General features: G+C 40.3%; 2 protein-coding genes across 2 annotated transcripts; both read left to right on the top strand.

The window, feature by feature from the left end:
• Positions 1 to 2,144: 2,144 nt before the first annotated feature.
• On the top strand, positions 2,145 to 17,960 carry TRPV1 (transient receptor potential cation channel, subfamily V, member 1). The gene is made up of 15 exons (XM_014953408.1): positions 2,145 to 3,822; positions 4,408 to 4,574; positions 4,993 to 5,145; positions 5,543 to 5,683; positions 6,166 to 6,464; positions 7,090 to 7,266; positions 7,494 to 7,658; positions 7,940 to 8,035; positions 8,647 to 8,717; positions 9,403 to 9,568; positions 10,292 to 10,358; positions 10,780 to 11,096; positions 11,668 to 11,795; positions 17,003 to 17,118; positions 17,655 to 17,960. Exons 1-15 carry the CDS (start codon positions 3,521 to 3,523, stop codon positions 17,819 to 17,821), a joined length of 2,532 nt encoding a protein of 843 aa, XP_014808894.1. The 5' UTR covers positions 2,145 to 3,520; the 3' UTR covers positions 17,822 to 17,960.
• Positions 12,920 to 16,291, top strand: LOC106894626 (transient receptor potential cation channel subfamily V member 1-like). Its single transcript, XM_014953407.1, has 4 exons — positions 12,920 to 13,219; positions 13,905 to 14,070; positions 14,789 to 14,855; positions 15,278 to 16,291. Exons 1-4 carry the CDS (start codon positions 13,080 to 13,082, stop codon positions 15,679 to 15,681), a joined length of 777 nt encoding a protein of 258 aa, XP_014808893.1. The 5' UTR covers positions 12,920 to 13,079; the 3' UTR covers positions 15,682 to 16,291.
• Positions 17,961 to 21,228: the final 3,268 nt, after the last annotated feature.

The raw sequence follows: 21,228 nt of genomic DNA, 5'->3' as shown, positions 1-21,228 counted from the left end.
CCTTTAAACCAGGTCCCTGCTGAGATGGAATATGATACGTCCAACAACCGTTGCAAAAAGCCATGGAGTGCTGCTGGGAGGAAGGAAATAACGTTTTCACAAGAAATACAGGTCAAGGCAGCATCAAAACTCAGAAAACAGCAGAAAGCTCCTGAAGTGTGTACACTGGAGCACAGTGAGACTGAAAGGAGCTGATGCCTGCAATGGGAGAAGGAGAATTTAGCCAAAGGGACCAACAAGAAGGTAGAGATAAGGAAGACATTCCACTGATCCATGTAGTTTTCTTTCTGCGTGTCTGCTTTGGAAATGGTGAAGGAGTTGATGTTGAAGGAGATGCTCTGCTCTGTAAAGCTCCAGGAGCACCAGCTAAGGACCTGGCTCATTGGTAATCTATACTTATGCATTAATAAATAGGCATTTTATCTGAGTACAATGCCATTGGGTGTTTTAAGTAGTATAATTAGTTTCCTATGAAATAGGCAAATATATTATTCTTTTATACACAGATAAATAGATGGCAAGACTAGGAATATAGTTACCTTTTGCAAATTAAGCTGGATAATTTAATTGAATAATTTAATGATCTAACTTGAAACTTCAGGAGCTAGAGGTTTGGAGATTGCTTCTAGCCTAACAGCCACAGCCTATATGCTCAGCCTGCTGGAAAAGCTGTTTCTCTAGACTAGTTTTTGGCAGAAAGATCTTATGTAAATGGTGTATTTAACAATATATGACACAGTTCTTCATTTTTAAAGGGTGTCAGATCCATCCTGGATTAGATAAGAACTTTTTTTTTCTAATGACATTAATATTTAAAATTTGACATTACATATATATATTATTTAAATAAAACATAATAGGAACATGGAATGATAGAATGGTCTTAAGGACTTTCTGTAATTGGTTCTCCCTCAACTCTGTTCAGAATTGGCTTATCTTTAAAATACTTGGTGGGGCTTTACAGCAGTCACCCAAGAAAGATGTCCAGAAAGATAAATGATCTCAGAGAAGAGCTGTGGCGTATTTTACAAAGTTTTGTAAATTGACATGAAACTGTGACCTGCAGAAACAATTGTTGTCTGGTGGTTTGGGGTTTTTTTTCAGGCTTGAGTGTATTTGTGAAGAGGAAATCTGGAGAAGAGTGTCCATTACTAAATGCAATTAAAGGGGAGGGGAAAAACAACAGCAACTTACTGCAATTATTGTAAAGAGCTTTGCTAAACTCCTGGGAATAGAAGCTACTGATGCTTCTGGTTCCAGAATGGTTCTTAATGATCTTATTCTATTCCCTGTTCTTCTAGTGAACTTCCCTTGATTCTAAAATCATCAGACACATAGAACACTTTTACAGACAAATGAAGTGGAGAAGCAAACTGAGTGCTTTTCAGTCCAGGCACCTTGGAGGAGGAATATCTGGCACCAAATTCCTATAGATCAGAAGGTGTTTACTGACAGTGGACTGTTTTGCGGAAGAAGTGGTTTTTTGGAATATTTGTAAGTTCTGCATGTATATTTGAATAGCATGGTTGTTACTTATTTGTAAACTCTCTGTAGGTTTATTCTAAATTGTGATGTGGTTAGACATTCTGTCAAAAATATTCCCTTATTTAGTGTATCAAACTTCATTGTGCATAGGATTCAAAGAGTTCGAGTAGGTCATACATTTTTTAGGATAGATAATATTTATTTTTTTTAAAGAATCCTTCTACAGAATTTTGAGGTTATTTCCCTTGCAAATTGATACTCATGAGGAAATGCAGCTTTGTCTTCGTTATCAAAGGTATTATCAACAGGGTTTAGAAATAAAAGCACATATAATGACTAAATCAAGTTTGAGCAAATTGCCAGAGAGACAGGATTGAGTCTATTCTGCGGATTTTAATATTGCACCTATTCTGTGGAAAATGAGTGATTCCATTTTCCATAGCCGTTTCTCTGATGTTTTTGGCTCAATCAACATTAATTTAAATAAGACAAAAAATTAAAATTATACATGGCTATATTCCCAGTGTATTTTTTTCCATTTACTGTAAAGCTATTTTTATAACTTTTTTGCTGAATTAATTGTTCTTCAGTTCTTTTAGTATCGTATTCCAAATGGAAATATTTTTTAATCTATAATTTCTTATTTATAGAACAATTAAGTTAATAAGTTATTATGTTATTCTTTCAGAGTGATTCTAAGGACACAAAGGACTTGAGAGTGAGCTCAGAGGGCAGAGCAAGTTAAACTGTAGTCATTAGTATTTCATCTATACTATGCTGTTTTGCTTCCAATAACCCTAAATATGCAAGTTTGCAAATTGAAGTTTTCTTTACATCTATGTTGTACGAAATTATAGAAAGTGCAAATGCCTGACAAAAGGTTCTTTCCTATCCTACTTGCACAGGAAAATGTAAGTAACACTTAATTTGAATATTAACTAGTCCCGTAGAACTAAATATCTAGTTTTAATGTACAGTGTAGGTTTGCAGACAACCCCTCAGAATATTTTTGTGAAGAGAAACAGCTTTGAAGCATTTTTAATGTTGTTTTCACACTGAATGTACAGAGAACATTACTGACCCCTGTAATTTGGTTTATAGTTGAAGACTTTTTAGAGATTTTGTAACACTCCTGTGCTCAAAGCATGCTCAAAGCTCAAAAGTAATCTAGGATTTCAAAGTATGTTTCTACGGCTGTTCAGCTCTCTCTAAAAGCCAGCTGTGCAGCAGTTCAAATACGATGCATTCCTGTCTCCACTGCTGCAGTTCCAGGATATTTTGCATTCAGCGGCATGAAGACCAGCATTTGTCTGATTAAAAAAAAAAAAAAAAAAAAAAAGCCTGCTCTACTATCAGCACAGTGTATTTGTTAACTTGTGTGAAATTCTTTGTGGTTGTAAATCAAACAAGATCTGTGGTCTTGCAGTCATCTCTTATCTGTTGTAACCTTCCCCTTTCTGTTTCCGTGTCTCACATTTGAGGTGACACTAATCTCCCAAGAATCACATGCCCCAGTTCTCATCTAGCACTGCTGTAACTCTGAATAGCCATGAAGTGCTATTTTTCCTATATGCAGGAAGCTCTCTCTGCTCAGCATCACTGAGATATCGTTATGGCACAAGCAGGCTTTTTTTGCATGCCTGAAATACTTCGGAGAATATGTTGTGGCATAAAACAGAAAGTAGAGAAAGAAACCAGAAATTGTTCAGGGTTTGAGATTGTTCGGGCTTTGACAAGGGCTGGAGGAGGATGAGGCACTAGTTTTAAGCAGAACTGGTCAGCTCTGCAGTGAGATGGCTGGGAAGCTCTTGGACACTCTGGCTTGCTTTCTCCATTCTGAAATGGTCAAGGGCAGTGGGGACAGTAATGACTAGCGTGAAGGTAATGACCTACTGAACTGGTCCAACTCCAGGATAGTGAGTATCTGTCCATCTTGCTTCTGGGATGAGAGCAACCAATCCGTTCCCTGTTGTTTGGCTCTATAAAGTGCTGACTTAAGGTGTTTGTGTTGTTCCTCACAGACTGCCTGCTCATCATGTCTTCCATTCTTGGGAAGATGAAGAAATTTGGCAGTTCTGACATGGAGGAATCTGAAGTGACAGATGAACACACAGATGGAGAGGACTCCACACTGGAAACACCTGACAGCCTCCAGGGTACAGTCAGCACCAAGGTGCAGCCCCCCAAAAGCAACATCTTTGCAAGACGTGGGCGGTTTGTGATGGGGGACAGTGACAAGGATATGGCTCCCATGGACTCCTTTTACCAGATGGATCACCTGATGGCACCTTCTGTCATCAAATTTCATGCCAATTTGGAGAGGGGGAAACTTCACAAGTAAGTTTGCATTGTAAGATCTGGTTGTAATGAACAATTTGACAGCTGCAGACTGTGTTTCTTAGAGGAGCATTTATTCTCTCCACGTGAGCATACACATTTTGTTCAATTTCACTGTTTTCTATGACAAAATAGTGTTGCATGTGAAGGTGACAATAGCTCTTGTCTCTTGGCATCTCTGAAAATTGAGTCCGTGGGTATCTTACCCAAAATTAGTGGTAGGCCTTAATTCACTTGTTTGAGACTGTTCAGTGAGTGGACATGACTCGTCATGTGAACACGGGATTGCCTGGTGCCCAAGCCTGCAGTTGGACTGTCATACTTCAATGCCTCTTTTGAGTCTTGTTCTCAATTTTTCAGCAACAAACATATGATTTTATCAGGACAGTTGCTTGCAGACTTTGTTGATCTTGCAGACTTTGTTGATCTTGCAGACTTTGTTCATCTTGCAGACTCTGCAGATCCATCTATACTAATTTGTAGTGCTTACTACTTCACACAAGCAAATGAAAAATAGCATTCTGGTAGTTTATAAAAAGCCTGCTAAATACCTGACTTTAAGTAACTGAAATTTACCTTTGTTAGGCTCCTATCTACAGATTCCATCACAGGCTGCTCAGAAAAAGCTTTCAAATTTTATGACCGCAGAAGGATCTTTGATGCTGTAGCCCAAGGCAACACAAGGGACCTGGATGATCTGCTACTCTATCTTAATAGAACCTTGAAGCATCTCACAGATGATGAGTTCAAAGGTACCCTTTAGTGTCAACATACCTTAAGTTGCCTTTGTCTTCTTCCAGCAGTGCTCCTGAGATGAAAATAAGAAAATGTAATTGTGTTAAGTGTCTGCAGGAGGTGCTGTAATAGCCAATACATCCCTATTGATTGCACAACCCATTGATTGCAACGTTACCAAAGAATTGAGATGAAAATAAGAAAATGTAATTGTGTTGTCTGCAGGAGGTGCTGTAATAGCCGATACATCCCTATTGGTTGTGCAACCCATTGATTGCAAGGTTACCAAAGAACTCAGAAAAGTTGAAATTTTATGTGAATCCCTGAATAAATTCTCTTGTCTTTTGAAAAGAGCCTCATTCATTCCTGCATGCCTGGGAGTAAGCGGTAGGTTTGTGATCACTTCCATATAGCTGCAATCTTTTTGTGTTCCAGAGCCAGAAACGGGGAAAACCTGCTTACTGAAAGCCATGCTGAATCTACATGATGGGAAGAACGAGGCCATTCCCTTGCTGCTGGATATTGCAAGGAAAACTGGGACTCTGAAAGAGTTTGTTAATGCAGAGTATACTGACAACTACTACAAGGGTAAGAGAAGTGGCTGCGATAGTGAATACTCTTGGTGCTGAGACTGAAGATAGGGTTAGATGGGGCTCACAGATAGTCTTCTGCATGAAGCCTTGTGCCTGAGGATGCAGCACCCCAAAGTTCCAGAGTGTGATTAACAATCAGCGCGTTCATGCGAGGGCAGTGCTTTGTTAGGGGCAAAATTCTGCCAGTTTTGATATAAAGTGGTTTAATAGCCAGTTCAGGGGACTTGTACTTTCTGTTCTATGCTATCTTTTTTTTGTTCAATTCTAGAGCTTTCTAGTCTGAAAAGCTCTCAATTCTACCATCTTACATGGAGCTGAGTGAGTTGTGGTACCTGAAAGCTCTGAGTCTGTATTGAATATTGAAGATTTCTGTCTGATGAGTGTCTCTGTAGGCCAGACTGCACTTCACATCGCCATTGAGAGAAGGAACATGTACCTGGTGAAGCTCTTGGTCCAGAATGGAGCAGATGTTCATGCAAGAGCCTGTGGGGAGTTCTTCAGGAAAATCAAAGGGAAACCTGGCTTTTATTTCGGTAGGGGTGAGCACAGTACGGGCTTTATTGATTGAGTTATCCTAGTGTTATCCTAAGTGCCAGCTGTTAAATAATCCTGGGGGGGGGGGAACTGGAGGCTCAGAAGTACCAGATGGGCTGTTCCACCACTTAGTCCAAATAATTACTCCCAAAGGCTGAAATTATAAAGAAACACAGTTGGTAGTTGATGGTGTTCAGTGTGAGCTTGATATCTGCATCCCTTTGTTTTCTGGGCACTGTATCCTTTGAAAGTTTGTAACCTTCTGTTAGGTGTCCTTTCAGTGCTTGTTTAAGTAACCATGTTTCTGTGATGCAGTTAAACCAAAGAAAATGTGATTCTAACAGCGATCACAGGAATTGGTGCTATATCAGATTGAGAAATCCACTTCTCATGGTGAAAGATGAAAACAACATGATCTTCTTTCTATTTATGCATGTATAGTAATGGGATTTCTGACCACATTGCTGTTGCTTGCCCATAGGGGAGCTGCCTTTGTCCCTGGCTGCCTGCACCAACCAGCTCTGCATCGTGAAATTCCTCCTGGAGAACCCCTACCAGCCAGCCAACATCGCTGCTGTGGACTCCATGGGCAATACAGTCCTGCATACACTCGTGGAGATCGCAGATAATACTAAGGATAATACCAAGTTTGTTACCAAGATGTACAATAACATATTGATCCTTGGTGCCAAAATTAATCCAATCCTGAAACTGGAAGAACTCACCAACAAGAAAGGGCTGACTCCATTAACTCTGGCAGCCAAAACAGGGAAGATAGGGGTAGGTGAGCAAATGTGTTTAACTGTGCCCTTGCTGTTACCAAGTTATACAGAGTACATGCAAAACATTTATGCAGGACAAATTTTATCACTGTTTATTGTTAGAGCATTTTAGTTAAGATGGTCTGATGCTGCAGTTTAACATGCAAAACTGCATAGTCTTGAAAGACTACAAACTGTGTGTGCATATCTGTGCCCAGCTGGCATCATTATTACTCCTGTTCCACTGGTACACAAGGCAGCCCAAGTAGGAGCAGAAAGTGGGTCTCTGCTATTATCTGAACCACTGGAAGCTTTGTACTTTTGTCTGGCTGATACAGCTCATCTTCTGGCAGTCTCCATTCAAAATAACTGTATGCTCAGAGATGTGTAACATACACCTCTGCTTTTCTCTTGCAGTTGTGAAACAGAAAATGGCAAGTTGTAACCTGTATTTCTTATCTCCCAGCAACCAGTGAGAAAATTAATTGTGTTTACTTCAAACTTTGATCTCTGTAGCACTCCAGTGGTTTGACTTCAGCACAGTTAAACTAGAGAGAAATTAGACGTCCTGTTTTGTGGAGACACTGAGGAATTAGAAGTCCATTAACACTGAAATGTTGGTTGTATTGTTCTTTTGCAATTAGATTTTCGCTTACATCCTCAGACGAGAGATTAAAGATCCTGAGTGCAGACACTTGTCTAGGAAGTTCACTGAATGGGCATACGGACCTGTCCACTCGTCTCTCTATGACCTGTCCTGTATAGACACATGTGAGAAAAATTCAGTGCTTGAGATTATTGCCTACAGCAGTGAAACACCAGTGAGTATGCACCTCCTTGGCATTTTATTCACAGGCTGGGGCACTGCTAGGGAAGAGCTCCATGTTCCACACAGTGCATTATTTGCCTCTTTCCTATAAAACAGAATCTGTTCCTGAGCTTAGGGGTATTAGAGGCAACACTTGCTGAAGATGAGCATCATTTGCTGTTCTCAAAGCCCAGTACGTACTGATCCCATCAAGATTCTTCTCTTTCTCCTTCCTCTCAGAACCGTCATGAGATGCTGCTGGTGGAACCCCTTAACAGGCTGCTGCAAGACAAGTGGGACCGGTTTGTCAAACACTTATTTTACTTCAACTTCTTTGTCTATACCATGCATATCATCATCCTCACTGCGGCTGCTTACTACAGACCTGTAGAGAAGGAGGAAAAGGTATGTTCCTCCAGTCATATATCAGGGGGAACACCTAGTGCATGATATTCCAGATCTCCCTCCCATTTGAATGTGTCCTCCTAACATTAGCATTTTCCTCTTTTCTGAAGGTGGGAGGGAGATTTTGACCCTCTTTGTTTCCTAGTCTTGTCCCCTTGCTGCAACACATTCAGAAACTTAACCTGTTCCCCTAAAAATGTAGTAGCTTTCAGCTGCTGGCAAGGCCAGGTCTTTCCTATCCCCAGTTCTGCTGAACATATCTATGTTCCTGTCTTATACAGCCTCCCTTCACGTTTGGTCACAGCACTGGGGAATATTTTCGAGTGACTGGAGAGATCGTGAGTGTACTGGGAGGTCTCTATTTTTTTTTCAGAGGGGTAAGATATTTGATTTTTCCTTCTTGCTGTTTGGGTAGGCATAAGGGAGACTCAAACATGCCTTTCCTATTCATTAGCATTGGCTGCTAAGATAATTCATGTTTTAGTCAAGAGCTACAAATCTTTTTCCTTGGCCTGATGAGGAGCTCTCAGGTTACTAATGAGCCCACAGGCTAAGATACAGTTTTATCTATTGTATAAAAAAAGGCTGTCTTTGAAGTCAATGAGCTTCTCAGCAGTTAGCCTGGCCAAAGTTTAAGAATGAGGTATTGCAAATAGCCAGGTCTCTATTAAGATGAGCCGTCTTAGTTTAAAGTCCCTCTGCTTCCTCTTGGCAGCCAATGGAGAGTGTACAGTGAATCACAGGTCCTCAAACAGTGACTGAGTAGGTGGTTGTCTTCAAAAGAGACACCAGATGTAAGAGAAGTCTAGTGTTACTGGAAGAGTCTTCCCTAGATCTTGTGCCGGTGTTGTTTTTGAGCTGGTCTTGTGAGATGCTTTATAGGTACCAGCCCCCTTGTATGGGTATAGGTGCTTAGTTGATGCATTCGTATGGGATACTTCATCCTTGGATGCAAACCTGGTCTTCATTCCTGTTTGTTTTTTTTCAGATACAGTATTTCGTGCAGAGACGCCCATCATTCAAGACACTGGTAGTTGACAGCTACAGTGAGGTTCTTTTGTAAGCTCCGATATCTTTGATTGCATCTCAGCATGAAATGGATGAGTGTGTGAGATCTGTAGCTTTGGCTGAAGCCACTTGTAGTAGGTAGATGCTTTGCTATAATTTCTTGGATCTCCTGGCGAAATACTTGCCAGTGGATATCATAGCACTTGGGGGGTTTGGATCAGTAACCTCCTTTGGAGGTAGAGCAAATGAAGTGTCTAGGAGTTCAGTGTCAAGCAGCAGGGTTAGGAATAGATCTCCAGGTTGGACTTGCAATTGATTCTATGCACTGGATGTGCAGAAATCCTCCCATTCCTGAAGGGAGCTTTGCCTCTCTGTAATTTGGGCCCTTTCTCTTCCCAGCTGGAGTGCAGCTAAACAGGGTGATTTCATGGGTCCATGGAAAGAGAGGGAATGCTGAGGAAACAAGTGTTTTCAAGAGCTTTTCTTCCCTCCAGTCACAAGTAAGAGCAGGGGTAGACTACAGAAGTTTGTATGTGGGGAAACTCTGTGGGGAGTTTGAAAGAGGAACTGTAGGGTTTGAGAAGGGAAGGAATAAAGGGAAGAGAGGAAGTGTCTGCCAAGGCTCCTTTGTGTTTTAGAGAATCCCTCATTCTGCTGTGTACTTCATGGGGCTCCTCTGTTCCCACCACCTGTGGCCAGCTCGGCACTCTGCATTCAGACCCTGCTTGTCTTTCAGCTTTGTTCACTCCTTGCTCCTCCTGAGCTCTGTGGTGCTGTACTTCTGTGGCCAGGAACTGTACGTGGCTTCCATGGTCTTCTCCTTGGCACTGGGCTGGGCTAACATGCTGTACTACACCCGTGGCTTCCAGCAGATGGGCATTTACTCTGTCATGATTGCCAAGGTTAGTCCAGTGAGTAAGAGATGGGAGCAGCAGGACACTGCTACCAACAGCCCCATTTCCAGGAGAGAAACTGACATATTTTCCCCCATGATGCCACTGGGAAATCTCATATCACTCTAACATCCTTGGCCATTATTTTCTGAGTGAAGTGATACAATTTCAGTTATGTAGAAAAGCCTCCTGCTCCTCATCCATACATTTTATATAGCAGTTTTCATATTAATATTACCTGGTGCGTTTCAAAATTACTACAGTTGGGTAGGTGTGGACGAAAGTAGACTGAAAACAGCGCAGACTGGTCTGATGTGAAATGGCACAGCTTTCTACCAGCTGGAAATTTCTTTAGGTACAGTTTAAATGTTACCAAACAGAGCAATTAGCTGAGAGGCAGTAGCTGGCTAATAAACCCCTATATATGATGTAGCCAGCAAGCCCAAGAGGGGAACAAAGACGCAACTGTCTTCGTGTTGTTTATACTCACCAAGATGAAACTATTTGGTGTACATATGTCTTGCATATGTGTATAAACTCTTGCATGAATAACAGAGAAAAATGTTTCCTGTATTAAAGTTTATTATCTCAGCAGGATAAGCAACAGTTTAATGCGTGAACAGCCAGTTCATAGCAAATGCCTTCTTGAGCTGAAGAAGTATTTTCTACCAGTTTTTGTTGAGCTTTATATTTAAATTTTAGCAATATAAAAATATTGTTTTCGTGTTACAGATGATCCTTAGAGATTTATGTCGCTTCATGTTTGTCTATCTGGTATTCCTTTTGGGATTTTCTACAGGTAATACCATACTTTGAGTGATTTTTTCTTATCTTAAAGAATCTCAGAAAATGTAATTTTTCAAGAGACTTAAACTTTTTGTTTCCAACTAAAAGCTAACAAATTAAACTAATTACAAAAATATCTCTTCAGATTAATAATTATGTATAGTAATTTCACATAGCTTTTCATCCCTGGGTCTCAAACTGTTTTGCAAAGCTGAATGGAAGAACAGTCATCTTGTTCTATATAGATAGAACCAAGATACCACTTTCTGAGAGGGTGTCAGTTATGGGGAATATTTTATAGAGCAATTTCACTGGGGACAATGCACCACAAAGACAACACGTCTTACCTTTATGCTCATTTTCATTGCTTGCAATGGAATTATGATCTCAAATTGTATTTTCATCCTGCATACGTGATTCCTCTTTTGCAACAGCTGTGGTGACTTTAATTGAAGATGACAATGAGGGGCAAGAGACAAATAGCTCTGAATATTCCCGATGCTGCCATATGAAACGAAGCCGCACGTCCTACAACAGTCTGTATTATACCTGCTTGGAGCTTTTCAAGTTCACTATTGGGATGGGGGACCTGGAGTTCACAGAGAACTACAGGTTCAAGTCTGTGTTCGTCATCCTTCTGGTTCTCTATGTCATCCTTACCTACATCCTCCTGCTCAACATGCTGATTGCACTGATGGGGGAAACTGTGAGCAAAATTGCACAGGAGAGCAAGAGCATCTGGAAACTCCAGGTATATTCGTTCTGTGAGGCTGCTATCCAAGAAAGGGTATGGAGAATCATAAATTTCAGAGAGAATGTTCAGGAACATTCTAAATAACAAGTCACTGCTTCCTTCTGATTCCCCTGAACAGTTCCTTAAAAAAGTGTATTGGTTCTTTTTCCGTGCATGTTTGATGTTTTGCCTGAGCAGATGTTCCCAGTGTTCCACAGATGTTCAGAATTTAAGAAAAGTAGTACTTTTCTAATTAGACAGAATTACTTGGGGTTTCAGTGGTGGAAAGTCCTGGTCAGACTATGGAGACAGGGATTATGCAAGGGGGAAAACACTCTTTACCAGAATCTCAAAGGAACATCGCTTTTCGTTTGAAGTAAGAAAGGGAACTTCATAGTTCTAAGTACAGGCAGTAATTCAGTTTTTTAATGACATATTAACAGAGGGTGATGTTTCAGAGGTGGTTACGATACCTGCTCTAAAATGGTGACAGTGATAAAAGCTCAAGGTTTTTGAAACATAGGCAGAATTCAGGATCTGTATGACTTTGAAACAACTTCTCAGTGGTCTGATTTCTTTTACCTGGCAGAGAGCCATCACAACCTTGGATATTGAAAACAGCTACTTGAACTGTGTGAGGCGCTCGTTCCGGTCTGGTAAGAGAGTCTTGGTGGGGGTCACACCTGACGGCCAAGATGATTACAGATGGTGCTTTAGGTAAGCTGTTTGTATGTCAAATGAGCAATCTTTTATAGACAAATAACATTCAAGTATCTGGTAAAGGGAAGCAAAACTTCACCTTTGGAGTGCTTCTCTGAGTGCACTAACACTGTCCGCAGAGTGAAGTGATACAATTTCAGTTATGTAGAAAAGCCTCCTGCTCCTCATCCATACATTTTATATAGCGGTGTTCATATTAATATTACCTGGTGCATTTCAAAATTACTACAGTTGGGTAGGTGTGGACGAAAGTAGACTGAAAACAGTGCAGACTGGTGTGAAATGGCACAGCTTTCTACCAGCTGTAAATTTCTTTAGGTACAGTTTAAATGTTACCAAACAGAACAATTAGCTGACAGGCAGTAGCTGGCTAATAAACCCCTATATATGATGTAGCCAGCAAACCCAAGAGGGGAACAAAGATGCAACTGTCTTCATGTTGTTTATACTCACCAAGATGAAACTATTTGGCGTACATATGTCTTGCATATGTGTATAAACTATTGCATGTAGGTGTGGACGAAAGTAGACTGAAAACAGCGCAGACTGGTCTGATGTGAAATGGCACAGCTTTCTACCAGCTGTAAATTTCTTTAGGTACAGTTTAAATGTTACCAAACAGAACAATTAGCTGACAGGCAGTAGCTGGCTAATAAACCCCTATATATGATGTAGCCAGCAAACCCAAGAGGGGAACAAAGATGCAACTGTCTTCATGTTGTTTATACTCACCAAGATGAAACTATTTGGCGTACATATGTCTTGCATATGTGTATAAACTATTGCATGAATAACAGAGAAAAATGTTTCCTGTATTTATTATCTCAGCAGGATAAGCAACAGTTTAATGCATGAACAGCCAGTTCATAGCAAATGCCTTCTTGAGCTGAAGAAGTATTTTCTACCAGTTTTTGTTGAGCTTTATATTTAAATTTTAGCAATATAAAAATATTGTTTTCGTGTTACAGATGATCCTTAGAGATTTATGTCGCTTCATGTTTGTCTATCTGGTATTCCTTTTGGGATTTTCTACAGGTAATACCATCCTTTGAGTGATTTTCTGCTTCCTCTTGGCAGCCAATGGAGAGTGTACAGTGAATCACAGGTCCTCAAACAGTGACTGAGTAGGTGGTTGTCTTCAAAAGAGACACCAGATGTAAGAGAAGTCTAGTGTTACTGGAAGAGTCTTCCCTAGATCTTGTGCCGGTGTTGTTTTTGAGCTGGTCTTGTGAGATGCTTTATAGGTACCAGCCCCCTTGTATGGGTATAGGTGCTTAGTTGATGCATTCGTATGGGATACTTCATCCTTGGATGCAAACCTGGTCTTCATTCCTGTTTGTTTTTTTTCAGATACAGTATTTCGTGCAGAGACGCCCATCATTCAAGACACTGGTAGTTGACAGCTACAGTGAGGTTCTTTTGTAAGCTCCGATATCTTTGATTGCATCTCAGCATGAAATGGATGAGTGTGTGAGATCTGTAGCTTTGGCTGAAGCCACTTGTAGTAGGTAGATGCTTTGCTATAATTTCTTGGATCTCCTGGCGAAATACTTGCCAGTGGATATCATAGCACTTGGGGGGTTTGGATCAGTAACCTCCTTTGGAGGTAGAGCAAATGAAGTATCTAGGAGTTCAGTGTCAAGCAGCAGGGTTAGGAATAGATCTCCAGGTTGGACTTGCAATTGATTCTATGCACTGGATGTGCAGAAATCCTCCCATTCCTGAAGGGAGCTTTGCCTCTCTGTAATTTGGGCCCTTTCTCTTCCCAGCTGGAGTGCAGCTAAACAGGGTGATTTCATGGGTCCATGGAAAGAGAGGGAATGCTGAGGAAACAAGTGTTTTCAAGAGCTTTTCTTCCCTCCAGTCACAAGTAAGAGCAGGGGTAGACTACAGAAGTTTGTATGTGGGGAAACTCTGTGGGGAGTTTGAAAGAGGAACTGTAGGGTTTGAGAAGGGAAGGAATAAAGGGAAGAGAGGAAGTGTCTGCCAAGGCTCCTTTGTGTTTTAGAGAATCCCTCATTCTGCTGTGTACTTCATGGGGCTCCTCTGTTCCCACCACCTGTGGCCAGCTCGGCACTCTGCATTCAGACCCTGCTTGTCTTTCAGCTTTGTTCACTCCTTGCTCCTCCTGAGCTCTGTGGTGCTGTACTTCTGTGGCCAGGAACTGTACGTGGCTTCCATGGTCTTCTCCTTGGCACTGGGCTGGGCTAACATGCTGTACTACACCCGTGGCTTCCAGCAGATGGGCATTTACTCTGTCATGATTGCCAAGGTTAGTCCAGTGAGTAAGAGATGGGAGCAGCAGGACACTGCTACCAACAGCCCCATTTCCAGGAGAGAAACTGACATATTTTCCCCCATGATGCCACTGGGAAATCTCATATCACTCTAACATCCTTGGCCATTATTTTCTGAGTGAAGTGATACAATTTCAGTTATGTAGAAAAGCCTCCTGCTCCTCATCCATACATTTTATATAGCGGTGTTCATATTAATATTACCTGGTGCATTTCAAAATTACTACAGTTGGGTAGGTGTGGACGAAAGTAGACTGAAAACAGTGCAGACTGGTGTGAAATGGCACAGCTTTCTACCAGCTGTAAATTTCTTTAGGTACAGTTTAAATGTTACCAAACAGAACAATTAGCTGACAGGCAGTAGCTGGCTAATAAACCCCTATATATGATGTAGCCAGCAAACCCAAGAGGGGAACAAAGATGCAACTGTCTTCATGTTGTTTATACTCACCAAGATGAAACTATTTGGTGTACATATGTCTTGCATATGTGTATAAACTCTTGCATGAATAACAGAGAAAAATGTTTCCTGTATTAAAGTTTATTATCTCAGCAGGATAAGCAACAGTTTAATGCATGAACAGCCAGTTCATAGCAAATGCCTTCTTGAGCTGAAGAAGTATTTTCTACCAGTTTTTGTTGAGCTTTATATTTAAATTTTAGCAATATAAAAATATTGTTTTCGTGTTACAGATGATCCTTAGAGATTTATGTCGCTTCATGTTTGTCTATCTGGTATTCCTTTTGGGATTTTCTACAGGTAATACCATCCTTTGAGTGATTTTTTTCTTATCTTAAAGAATCTCAGAAAATGTAATTTTTCAAGAGACTTAAACTTTTTGTTTCCAACTAAAAGCTAACAAATTAAACTAATTACAAAAATATCTCTTCAGATTAATAATTATGTATAGTAATTTCACATAGCTTTTCATCCCTGGGTCTCAAACTGTTTTGCAAAGCTGAATGGAAGAACAGTCATCTTGTTCTATATAGATAAAACCAAGACACCACCTTCTGAGAGGGTGTCGGTTATGGGGAATATTTTATAGAGCAATTTCACTGGGGACAATGCACCACAAAGACAACACGTCTTACCTTTACGCTCATTTTCATTGCTTGCAATGGAATTATGATCTCAAATTGTATTTTCATCCTGCATACGTGATTCCTCTTTTGCAACAGCTGTGGTGACTTTAATTGAAGATGACAATGAGGGGCAAGAGACAAATAGCTCTGAATATTCCCGATGCTGCCATATGAAACGAAGCCGCACGTCCTACAACAGTCTGTATTATACCTGCTTGGAGCTTTTCAAGTTCACTATTGGGATGGGGGACCTGGAGTTCACAGAGAACTACAGGTTCAAGTCTGTGTTCGTCATCCTTCTGGTTCTCTATGTCATCCTTACCTACATCCTCCTGCTCAACATGCTGATTGCACTGATGGGGGAAACTGTGAGCAAAATTGCACAGGAGAGCAAGAGCATCTGGAAACTCCAGGTATATTCGTTCTGTGAGGCTGCTATCCAAGAAAGGGTATGGAGAATCATAAATTTCAGAGAGAATGTTCAGGAACATTCTAAATAACAAGTCACTGCTTCCTTCTGATTCCCCTGAACAGTTCCTTAAAAAAGTGTATTGGTTCTTTTTCCGTGCATGTTTGATGTTTTGCCTGAGCAGATGTTCCCAGTGTTCCACAGATGTTCAGAATTTAAGAAAAGTAGTACTTTTCTAATTAGACAGAATTACTTGGGGTTTCAGTGGTGGAAAGTCCTGGTCAGACTATGGAGACAGGGATTATGCAAGGGGGAAAACACTCTTTACCAGAATCTCAAAGGAACATCGCTTTTCGTTTGAAGTAAGAAAGGGAACTTCATAGTTCTAAGTACAGGCAGTAATTCAGTTTTTTAATGACATATTAACAGAGGGTGATGTTTCAGAGGTGGTTACGATACCTGCTCTAAAATGGTGACAGTGATAAAAGCTCAAGGTTTTTGAAACATAGGCAGAATTCAGGATCTGTATGACTTTGAAACAACTTCTCAGTGGTCTGATTTCTTTTACCTGGCAGAGAGCCATCACAACCTTGGATATTGAAAACAGCTACTTGAACTGTGTGAGGCGCTCGTTCCGGTCTGGTAAGAGAGTCTTGGTGGGGGTCACACCTGACGGCCAAGATGATTACAGATGGTGCTTTAGGTAAGCTGTTTGTATGTCAAATGAGCAATCTTTTATAGACAAACAACATTCAAGTATCTGGTAAAGGGAAGCAGAACTTTACCCTTGGAGCACTCCTCTGAGTGCACTAACACTGTCCGCAATTGAAGTAAGAAAGGGAACTTCATAGTTCTAAGTACAGGCAGTAATTCAGTTTTTTAATGACATATTAACAGAGGGTGATGTTTCAGAGGTGGTTACGATACCTGCTCTAAAATGGTGACAGTGATAAAAGCTCAAGGTTTTTGAAACATAGGCAGAATTCAGGATCTGTATGACTTTGAAACAACTTCTCAGTGGTCTGATTTCTTTTACCTGGCAGAGAGCCATCACAACCTTGGATATTGAAAACAGCTACTTGAACTGTGTGAGGCGCTCGTTCCGGTCTGGTAAGCGAGTCTTGGTGGGGGTCACACCTGATGGCCAAGATGATTACAGATGGTGCTTTAGGTAAGCTGTTTGTATGTCAAATGAGCAATCTTTTATAGACAAATAACATTCAAGTATCTGGTAAAGGGAAGCAAAACTTCACCTTTGGAGTGCTTCTCTGAGTGCACTAACACTGTCCGCAGTAGTCAGTTTAATCTGTTTTCTGTGTCAGATCTGAGGTTGAGAGTTTGTGATATAAACTCATCCTGGAGTTGTTTGGTGATCCTTAGACTAGATGCTCATTTTGTTGCTCTCTCCTCAGGGTTGATGAAGTGAACTGGTCCACGTGGAATACTAATCTGGGCATAATCAACGAAGACCCTGGGTACTCCGGGGACCTCAAACGAAATCCCAGTTACTCTATTAAGCCTGGCAGAGGTGAGGGTTTCAGGGACTTAAATCCTAGTATGGGCTACACACTGGTGATGGAAGCAGCATCGATTAATTGTTAGAGGGCAGTCAGTTTTATGCACTTAATGATAATGGCAGTAGCCAAGTTAATGGTGTTCTCAATCAGCACAAAATGTAAAGGATTAAGTAGGCTCATTATTCACGTAGCAATTTTACTCTCTGGAATAGAAGCCCCATAGCTTCATCATCCTGATTGTAGATTTTACAAGGCAGATAATATGTGTAAATCCCAAGGAGATGAAACAGTGTATGATGGCAGCCAAATAGCCAAGAAGTTACTTTGGAGGCCCCAAACCCTATAGTTTGGGAGCTCAGCATCCAGCACAGAAGTGTGTAACTGTACAATCAGTCTCTGCTGTACTCGTCAGTGGAAATATGGAAAACTTATGGAACAGTATGGGGGAAAAAACCACAAAGTCCTTTCTTCCTGCTTCTTTCTTCTTCTTTCAACAGCTTTGTATTTAAACCACTTGTATATTTTCTTTTGTTCCTTTCCTTTTTAGTTTCAGGGAAAAACTGGAAAACGTTGGTTCCGCTTTTAAGAGATGGAAGCAGGAGAGAAGAGACTCATAAACTACCAGAAGAAGTAAAATTAAAACCTATTTTGGAACCTTATTATGAGCCAGAAGATTCTGAGACATTGAAGGAGTCAATTCCAAAGTCAGTCTAATCTTATTTTATTTTTAAGAAGAAGGTTAGTTCTAATTGCCTGTTGGTCGTCACAAGCAGGACAATTAGAGCACTTTACTGAAAAAGACAGGGATTTATGAAAAAAGGTCAGAGGATTTAAGAAATTGCTGTGTGCAAGGATTCACTAAGTATGCTAAATAAACTAGTTGTTGTTTAAGTTCATGTTTTCATGGTTATTTTTAATATAAATCTGTAATAAACTGTCTATACTACTTGTTTTATATTTATTTGGCTAGATATTTGCATCTCGGGTGTCTCATGAAGTGTTAGAAAGAATTCCCATAGTTGGGTTTCTTTTTTTTTTTGTTTTGTGTTACAAATGAATCCATTGAAATTTCCCACACTTCAGGGCTGTCTGTAAGGTAGCCAGTTTTCAGTACATATTTTTTCCTAGTCTTCATCCACTTGTTTTACTCTTTGAAAGTTCTCTTGTGCATTTTGGAGATCTGAGCTGACATTTGCATTGGTAGTTCACAGGAGCTTCACTAAGTTTTGCAGGTTCTTGCAAGTGGCCAGTGATGGTGGATATTCTGTTCATAATATGAAAATAACAAAAGAAACTACAGGAAAATTGTTATCACTCTACACCCTGAACATAGTGTATTTCCTACCTTCTCTCTGCTTTTAGATTCTCTTTATCTTAAAAAGTATTTCTGTGAACAGCTACAGGCCCTGATTTTGTGGCTTCGCAGCCTCAAAAACTAACCAACAAAACTATTATGAAACTAGAGAGGGACTCATAAAAGAGCACTAAAAATCGCCAAGAGCCCAGAGATATGTTCATGTGAGGAAAGTTTCTTGGAAAGGAGATAAATAAATGGGGACACAGTGAAAGAATAGAAAATAATGAATGATCTAGAGATGTTGTTATTCTTTTCTCATAACACAAGAACAAATATACTCTGTGAAATTTTAAAGGTTGAATAGTCAAAATCAATGAAATAAATGTTTCTCTTACTCTGTCTGAGTAAACTCCAGAATTCAGAGTTATTGTTACCAAGGCTAAAGGCTTAACAAGATCCCAAATTTGACATTTATTTAGATAACAGATGAACTTTGCACAAAGTAAGAGATAGTGGTTATAGAGAATATACATTTCAAAGGTCAGATGTATAATAATGTATAACAATAATAATCTGGAAATCAGAAAGTTTTTGTTCTTGACTTTGACAGCAACAACAGGAGGAAAGAAATCTGGTGCTGTAAATCCATCTGGCCAGATTTACAAAGAGAATCAGGAAAAATATCTGGAGACAAAATAGGCAGATGTTACCAAACTACAGATAGGAGCCCTGGAAAGAGAGGAAAGAATAGGAGGAACTTTGGCATCCTCTTGAAAAGTGGCTGGACAGAAAGGACCTAAATTAAGAAAATTTGTCTCAGAGACAGCTAGCCCAATATTTCAAGTGCTGGAGCTGTGCAGCTGTGTTGGGCAAGAAAAGGTAAATTGTTTTACCTTCTTTCCTTGTTATGTATCACTAAAGCACTTAGACTTAACAGCCTTTAAAGCACAAGTACAGTGTGCATATACAAGTATCTTTAAGCCAGGAAGGTTTTTAACCATGGGTTTCAGTCTGAGCATGTGCACTGTTCCTTTGAGTGCGTTTGAAGTACAGTGGTGCTAAAGCTGCTGTGAAATCAGGGCAGAATGCGCAGCCTTTGCCAGGGAAACCCGTCATGCTTGGCCTGTGATGCATCCAAAGGCTGTGGACAGAGAACATTCATGGGAGTCACTGAAGTTGAAAAGTGATATGCTGGTGACATCAGCAGCTAATTACTGGGAAAACTGGAAATCAAAGACATATAAAATTGAGCCAGCCTTTGAAAGATAATTTTCATCAATACATCCTGCAATTCTTCTGCATTTAGTAAGATACTGAAACATTCACTATTCTTAAAGAGAAGCAATTAGTATATTTACATACGAACTGCCCTTCACTGCTGACACTTAGATGAAGTTTGTTTGACATCAGTTCTTTTACTGGGATCAGGATTTCTCACAGTGCTTCTTTCTTATAGGCTACTACAGCAGTCTATTTCAACAAAATCTTCAAGCATCCAGCTGCTTTATTTGAAATAGTAGCACCATCTAGAGGACTAATAATTTTTGTTTCTTTTGTTAACATTATTCAGGACAAACGTAATTTTATTTTCAAAGTGTTTGTAGGGTATAAACAGAGAAACTTGCCAAAGGATTTGAAAGAATTGATTAAAAAATAATTAGAATTTAAACCCCAAAAACTGTGTCTCTGGTGGACAGGGAAACCACAAAAGATGTTTAAAGTTGGCATGTTCAGTTTCACACCATTACAAAGGTGTATCTCCAAACACTTGGTAGCAGTCTCTGCTCTATAAATTCCACTCGAGACTTCATTATGCTCCACACTGAACATGGCAAGAGGCAGTCCATATGTAAAACAAGTAGAGCTAAGTAGACAAGACAGGCTGAGACAGTGAAATAATTTATTATTAAAACTATTAAGAACAAATGTAGAAAGTGGCTGACCAGAAAAGACATAGTTAATTGTCTCCATGCCTTTGTGTGCCAGGGCAAATTTATGCTTGAAAGCACACCAGGATCATGATGTAGCTGGAAAGCATTCATGAAATTTCTGTATTCCCTGTGAGGGATCTATTTCTCGTAATTATAAGCCTGGCTAGAGACCTGATCTATTGCTTAAATTCCACCTTGATTTACATCAAGTGCCTGTCCAGAAGAATTGATCAGCTGCCCAGGGTAACCTGAACAGAATATAGACCTCTACCTTCCTGTCCCTTTCTGCTCCAATGAGACTGCAGGGGACTTCTTAATAAAAAACTGAAATCCTATATTTCAGAGTGAAAACTTACATCGGTATAATGCTGTGGTTAAAAATGTAAATGCCCTTTTTTTGGTTGCATTTTTTTAATCCTATAATGCTGTGGTTAAAAATGTAAATGCCCTATATTTGTGGGATAGGGTGGTGCTGGTGGGTTCTTTGGTTGCATTTTTTTAATCCCTTAGTCTTCTCTGGGAAGCAAACAAACTTTTCTGGAGGAAGTTATTACTAATCTCTCAGAGTTTCCAGCTATATCATCACTGCAATGGGCAGAAATTTCTTTCCCCCAGCGGAGGAGGTATAGCTTGGCAGTGACACCAATCCGCTGTCGCAAACGTTTTTTCAGACTCAGCTGGCCAGGGCTCTGTTTGTCATAATTTACTCCCTTCATCTTCATCCCACTGAGGTGAAGAGGATTGCCCTTGGAAATCGAGGTGTGTCTCTGTTCTGGCAGACTGGGTAGGATGCCTACGAGGGACGTACTTGTTCTGAACAGACAGAGAGCACAAATACTCACTGTCACATTGGAGGGCTGCAACTAACCCCCAGGGAAGAGAGGTGGCTTGTC

The sequence above is a fragment of the Calidris pugnax genome, unplaced genomic scaffold (assembly GCF_001431845.1).
Source record: "Calidris pugnax isolate Ruff unplaced genomic scaffold, ASM143184v1 scaffold133, whole genome shotgun sequence".
Classification (NCBI taxonomy): Eukaryota; Metazoa; Chordata; class Aves; order Charadriiformes; family Scolopacidae; genus Calidris; species Calidris pugnax.
The sequence above is the reverse complement of the archived record's forward strand: the minus strand, read 5'-3'. Positions and strand labels throughout refer to the sequence as shown.